At 41.4% G+C, this 6,391-nt stretch overlaps 1 protein-coding gene across 6 annotated transcripts in view; it reads left to right on the top strand.

Moving 5' to 3' along the window:
• The window catches only part of vps8 (VPS8 subunit of CORVET complex), a 555,322-nt gene that overhangs the window by 19,934 nt on the left and 528,997 nt on the right, over positions 1-6,391 (top strand). For all 6 annotated transcript variants that reach the window (XM_043693080.1, XM_043693078.1, XM_043693079.1 and 3 more), the window contains one exon: positions 3,763-3,887. In XM_043693080.1, coding sequence (XP_043549015.1) covers positions 3,763-3,887 — 125 coding nt within the window. The remainder of the gene's footprint in view (positions 1-3,762; positions 3,888-6,391) is intronic.

The following is a 6,391-nucleotide window of genomic DNA, read 5'->3' as shown; positions in this document are numbered from 1 at the left end:
CCACCCCACTCCAGCCTATCACCCTCACCTTGACCTCCCTCCACCTATCGCATTTCCAAAGCCCCTCCCCCAAGTCCCTCCTCCCTACTTTTTATCTTAGCCTGCTGGACACACTTTCCTCATTCCTGAAGAAGGGCTTATGCCCGAAACGTCGATTCTCCTGTTCCTTGGATGCTGCCTGACCTGCTACGCTTTTCCAGCAACACATTTTCAGCTCTGATCTCCAGCATCTGCAGCCCTCACTTTCCCATCTTTGAGGTAATCATCTTCACTGTCCACAATGCCTACTTTGGTGTCTTCTGCAAACTAACTAACCATACTTCGTATATTCACATCCAAATCATTTATATAAATGATAAAACACAGGGGACCCAGCAGTGATACTTGTAGTGCATGGCTGTCCTAGGCCTCCAGTCTGAAAAACATCCCTCCACCACCACCATAAGACTCCTACCTTCAACCCAGTTTTGTAACCAGTTGACTAGCTCCCCTGGATCTCATGTTATCTAAACTTACTAACAAGTCTACCATGCCAAACCTTGTTGAATGCTTTACTGAAGTTCAAATAGACAATGTCTACTGCTGTGCCTTCATCAGTCATCTTTGCCACCTGCATAAAAACTCAATCAAGTTAATTCGACTTGATTTCTCACGCACAAAGAAATGTTGACTATCTCTAATCAGACCTTGCTTTTCCATTTACATGTATATCCTGTCCCTCAGAATCCCCTCCAACAACTTATTCACCACTGATGCATGGCTCACATTGTAGTTCCCTGGCTTTTCCTTATAGCCTTTCTTAAATAATAGCGAGTTTTGAGTTTTCTTAAATAACGGCACTGCATTCGCCAACCAACAGTCTTCCAGCACCTTGCCTGTGGCTATCGATAGTACAAATATCTTAGCAAGGCGTCCAGTAATCTCATCCCTAGCTTCCTACAAAGTTCTGGGAAACACCTGATCAGGTTCTGGGGGTTTATCTACCTTTACACATTTTAAGACCTTCAGCAGCTCCTCTTCTTTAATACGGACATTATTCAAGGTGTCCCTAAGTTATTTACTTCCCCAAGTTCTCTAGCTTCCATGACCTTCTCTACCTATAGTAGATGCTGATGAGAAATACTAGTTTAGTATCTCACCAGTCTCCTGTGGTTCCACACGTAGTCGGCCTTGTTGATCTTAAAGGGGCTGTATTTTCTTCTTAGTTACTCTTTTGCTCCTAATGTATTTGTAGAATCTTTTTGAATTCTCCTGAACTCCATTTGCCAAAGCTATCTAATGTCCCCTATTTGGCCTCCTGATTTCCCTCATAAGTATACTCCTGCTGCCCTTCTGTCAATCCCTGCTGACTATATCTGATATATGCCTCCTTTTCCTTGACCAGAGCCTCAATTTCTCTAGTCATCCAGCATTCTCTATACCTACCAGCCTTGCCCTTCACCATAACAGGAAAATACTATCTCTGAACTCTTGTAACCTCATTCTTAAAGGCCTCCCACTTCCCAGCAGTCACTTTACCTGGGAATAGCCTCCTCCTTTTGAACATTCTTGTCTAATGCTATCAAAATTGGTCTTACTTCAATTTAGAGCTTTAACTTTTTAATCAGTTCTATCTTTCTCCATGACTATTTTAAAACTCATAGAATTGTGATCTTTTGCCCCAAAGTGCTCCCATATTGGCACCTCAGTCACTTGCTCTGTCTTATTTCCCAACAGAAGATCAAGTATTGCTCCTCCTCGTATTGGTACATCCATGTATTGGATAAGAAAATTTTCTGATGCACACTTAACAAATTCCTCCCCATCCAAGCACTTAACACTATGACTGTCCAATCTATGTTTGGAAAGTTAAAATCCCTGACCATTACAACCTTATTTTCCTTGGAGATGTCTGAGATCTCTTTACATATTTGCTTCTCAATTTCCTGCTGACTATCGGGACACTTTTAATACAATCCCAACAAGGTGACCATCCCTTTCTTATTTTTCAGTTCTACCCATAAAACTTCACTGGACCATCACACAGGAATATCCTCCCTTAGCGCAGCTGTACTGTTAGGCCTATCCAAATATACTACTCCCCCTCCTTTCTTGCTGTCCTTTCTATCCATCATCTGGCATTTGAACCCCAGAACATAAGTTGCCAGTCCTGTCCATCTCTGAGCCACATTTCTGTACTTGATACTGTATCAATGATGAATATTTTACCTTGGTATCAAGCTAAATTGACATCTTTAATTTTCTCACAAAAAATGCAATAAAGCATCAGGTTTGAAAGTCAGAAGTTAATTGTCCATATTTATAACTATTTCTGAGCCAAACCATGAATTGTAGGCTTATGGGGAAAAGTGAGAATGGAAACAAAAAACTGATAAAAATCTAAAACCAAAGGTAAAATATCTGTTTTGCACAAGTCGGTTAATGGATGACAAAGAATACTTGTTAGATTCCTACATTTAAAAAGGATCTTTTCCACCCAAAATTGTGATTACCACATGGTCCTTTTTTATATCAGACTTTCTGGAATCCACTTGAAATTCTGCATTTATCATATCTTTGCTTTTTTAACTCTACTCTTGTAGTTTGTCTTTTTAAAATGTAGACAATAGGCCATTTGGGTTATCAAGTCATTTTTCTTCCAGTTCGGCAATTCACTCTTTAATGAACTGTACTCTTCTCATGAAATGTTTTCGAACATTTACCCCACTCTCCTGCTGAAAGTAAATTGAGATAGAATGCAGATTAGGTGTCAGTTGTGGCTAAGTGAATAGCTATCTCGCCTCCAAATCATAAGGTTGTGGATTTACACCCCACTTTAGAGCACATAATCTACCCTGACTTTAATGCAGTACTGTTGCACTACCAGGGCAGTTGTCTTTCAGATAGGATGTTACATAAAGTCTGTCTTTACAAGTAAACATAAAAGGTCTCTTGAATTATTGGCGTATTCTTCTTGTTTACTGGACGCTATTAGGATTTATTATGGTTTGAACACAAATTCAGTGGTAGCCTTCAAAATGGAATTGGATAAATACTCGGAGAAAACAAATGCATGAATATGGGGAAGGAGAAGGAGAGTGGGACCAACTGGAATCTTCTTTGAAAGAACTTGCACAGACTTGATGGGTCAAATGGCCTCATGTGCTGTATTAGTCAGTTATTCTATGATTTATCCCTCAAGCAGCATCTGAAAAAAACAGATGGTTTGGTAGTTTATTTCACTACCCTGCTGCAGGTGTGCTATCTTCACTTGTCCATTGTGTTTCACACATTACAACAGCAAAAACACTTCAGAACGGCCTGTACTTCATTTGTTAGAAAGGGTGGACTTCTGGGATCCTGAAAGGTGCTCGATAAATGGAATAAATTGCTCCAGTTGCATGTTTATTTCACAGACCTTTGCTGGGGTGGTGGAAAGTAGTTTATTAGAAATAGCCGCTGTAGATCAAATATGCTGTTTTAAATCACGTGATCTCTATCAAACCATAAAACTACTTCCAAGCAGGAATTCATAAATTTTAAATATGCTCTGTAGTCAGTTTTATTAGAAACTCAAAGATCTCATGGGCAAAACTTATTTCCTTGGAGCTTTAACATCTGATATTCTCTGCTGTGCTTTGAAGCGAAGAGGTTGCTATAAAAAGTCCTATAATTGAATGCATGAGTAGTACCTGTGGTGTTCTAGTCACAGCCTTAGAAGAGAAAGATGTGTAACTAAGTGATAAATTTTCCTCCAGTCTCTGAGAGGTGTTTGACTTTCAGATCCAAATCAGGCTCTGCGGTTGTGCCTGGGGAGTACAGCAGTCGGGGCTCAATATGGAGCGGTATCTGCGCTTAGTATCAACAGTGACTGCACTCGACTCCTCTGCGGGTTTGCTAAAGGACAGGTAAACTTACATTATGTGCAGTTGTCAATTTTTGTGTAACAGGGCTATGAATAGAAAATAGATTTTGGTGAGGCATTGGCCTAGCGTCACCATCGTTTGACTATCAGTCCAGGGAGCCAGGTAATGTTCTGGGGACTGGGTTTGAATCCTGCCATGGCAGATGGCAGAATTTGAAATCCATACAAATACCTGGAATTAAGAGTCTAATCATGCTATGAATCCATTGTTGATTGTTGGAAAAGTCCATCTGGTTCACTGCTGTCTTTTACGGAAGGAAACTGCCGTCCTTACCTGGTCTGGGTTACATGTGACTCCAGACCCGTAGCAATGTGGTTGATTTTTAACTGGCCTTTGGGGACTCAGTAGTGGGTTATAGATGCTAGCCTAGCCAGTGCGGCTCACATCCTCTGAATGAATAAAAAAGTATCTGAGGTCCTTTAGGTTTGGGTGGGAGTAGGGATTTATTTGCCATTGTGGCTGCAATTTCAGTTATTACAGACAGTAAGATTGGAACCTGAAATGGCCTGTGTGTTGGTGAACATGCATTTTTGTCAAAACAACATAGATTCTTGAACATACAGTAACCAAGTGTCCAACCTATGTATAATGAGGCAAGAATAATTACATTATTGGTGCCATCCATTTCTTAAACAGAAGCACTGAAATTTTAATTACCTTTATTCATTTGTGGGTATGGATATTGCAAGTATTTATTCCCCAACTCTAATTGCCATCAGGAAAGTTGGTGGTAATAGACTTGAAGTATCATTGAGTGGCTGCTGGATCATTTCAGAGGACAGTTAAAAGTGCCACATTGTTGTGGATCTGGAGTCAGAATTAGGCAATACAGGGAAAGCACAGCAGATTTCCTTCTCCAAAAGGCATGGGTGAACTTGATTTTTTTTTACACAGTGATCCAACATTTGTGTGGTTTCCATTGAAAATGTTAATGTTTTTTTTAAAATGTAACCAGTAATCTTATACAAGCAGAATACCTTCTTTGGTTGAAAAATGTGGTGCTGGAAAAACACAGCAGGCCAGGCAGCATCCGAGGAGCAGGAAAATCGACGTTTCGGGCATAAGCCCTTCTTCTATTCTCCTGCTCCTCGGATGCTGCCTGGCCTACTATGTTTTTCCAGCACCACATTTTTCAACTCTGGTACTCCAGCATCTGCAGTCCTCACTTTCTCCTAGAATACCTTCTTTCACAAGGTACCAGAGGATGGATGGTGTTGGTTGGAATAATAGATCCTCCCCCACGCCCCAGAATGTTCAACACCCTATGTTTGAATGATGAAACATAGGAAATTATCTAGTTACGACATCTTCACAACAGCTGCTAATGGCCTATTGCGTTACTTTCACTGATGATGCAGTAATCAGTAATATTTAAGGTCCCCTAATCATGAATGATAGAAGAATTTCACCTGGTGAGTGACTGAGATGTGCCAGTTAGGTAAATCCCAGGTTCATTCCCATCCAGGTTATGTCATTATCTCCTTGAGTGGGGATATCGGGACTTCTAATTGGTTGTAGAGAAAATTGGCCTCCGTTCCTTCTCCTGATTGTTAACTGTCATTCTTTACTGGCTGTGCTTGTGCACAAATGCTGGTGAAAAATAATGACTATGGTGGTGCTGTGCTTCAAATTCAATAGTCTGTAAAATCTTGCTATTGAGGCCCCTAAATAACAGCTGGCATATGTGGAAGGTTCTTGGGAGAAGATGGGAAGGGAAACTGTTAATAAATTGCCGATTCCTTGTATGGAATATGTTAATTGGGGATACTGTAGAAATTCCTGGAAAGACATCTTACAACATGCTGCATCAGTCATTCTTGCTGTAGATATAGGCAAGATGTATTTGAAGTTCAGTCAAGATCAGAGTAGAGGCTGAGGTACTTTGTGGTCCACTGAAATTGCCTCTCATTAAGAAATGATCAAATCCATAAGTTAAGTGTATGCTTAATACTCCCTTGCGGTGGAGTTTAGTTCAGTTTAGCTGACTATAAAATGCAAAGGGAAAGTGAGGTCTGCAGATGCTGGAGATCAAAGTTGAAACTTTATTGCTGGAACAGCACAGCAGGTCAGGCAGCATCCAGGGAACAGGAGATTCGACGTTTCGGGCACAGGCCCTTCTTCAGGAATGAGCAGAGAGTGTTCAGCAGGAGAAGATAAAAGGTAGGGAGGAGGGACTTGGAGGAGGGGCGTTGGAAATGTGATAGGTGGAAAGAGGTCAAGGTGAGGGTGATAGGTCGGAGTAGGATGGAGGCGGAGAGGTCAACAAGAAGACTGCAGGTCAGGAAGGCGACGTGGTCGACGGTGCCCTCCACCGCATCTCCTCCACTTCCAACTCCCCTCCTCCAAGTCCCTCCTCCCTACCTTTTATCTTCTCCTGCTGAACACTCTCTGCTCATTCCTGAAGAAGGGCCTGTGCCCGAAACGTCGAATCTCCTGTTCCCTAGATGCTGCCTGACCTGCTGTGCTGTTCCAGCAATAAAGTTTCA

The sequence above is a fragment of the Chiloscyllium plagiosum genome, chromosome 7 (genome assembly GCF_004010195.1).
Source record: "Chiloscyllium plagiosum isolate BGI_BamShark_2017 chromosome 7, ASM401019v2, whole genome shotgun sequence".
NCBI classification, from domain to species: Eukaryota; Metazoa; Chordata; class Chondrichthyes; order Orectolobiformes; family Hemiscylliidae; genus Chiloscyllium; species Chiloscyllium plagiosum.
The sequence above is the reverse complement of the archived record's forward strand: the minus strand, read 5'-3'. Positions and strand labels throughout refer to the sequence as shown.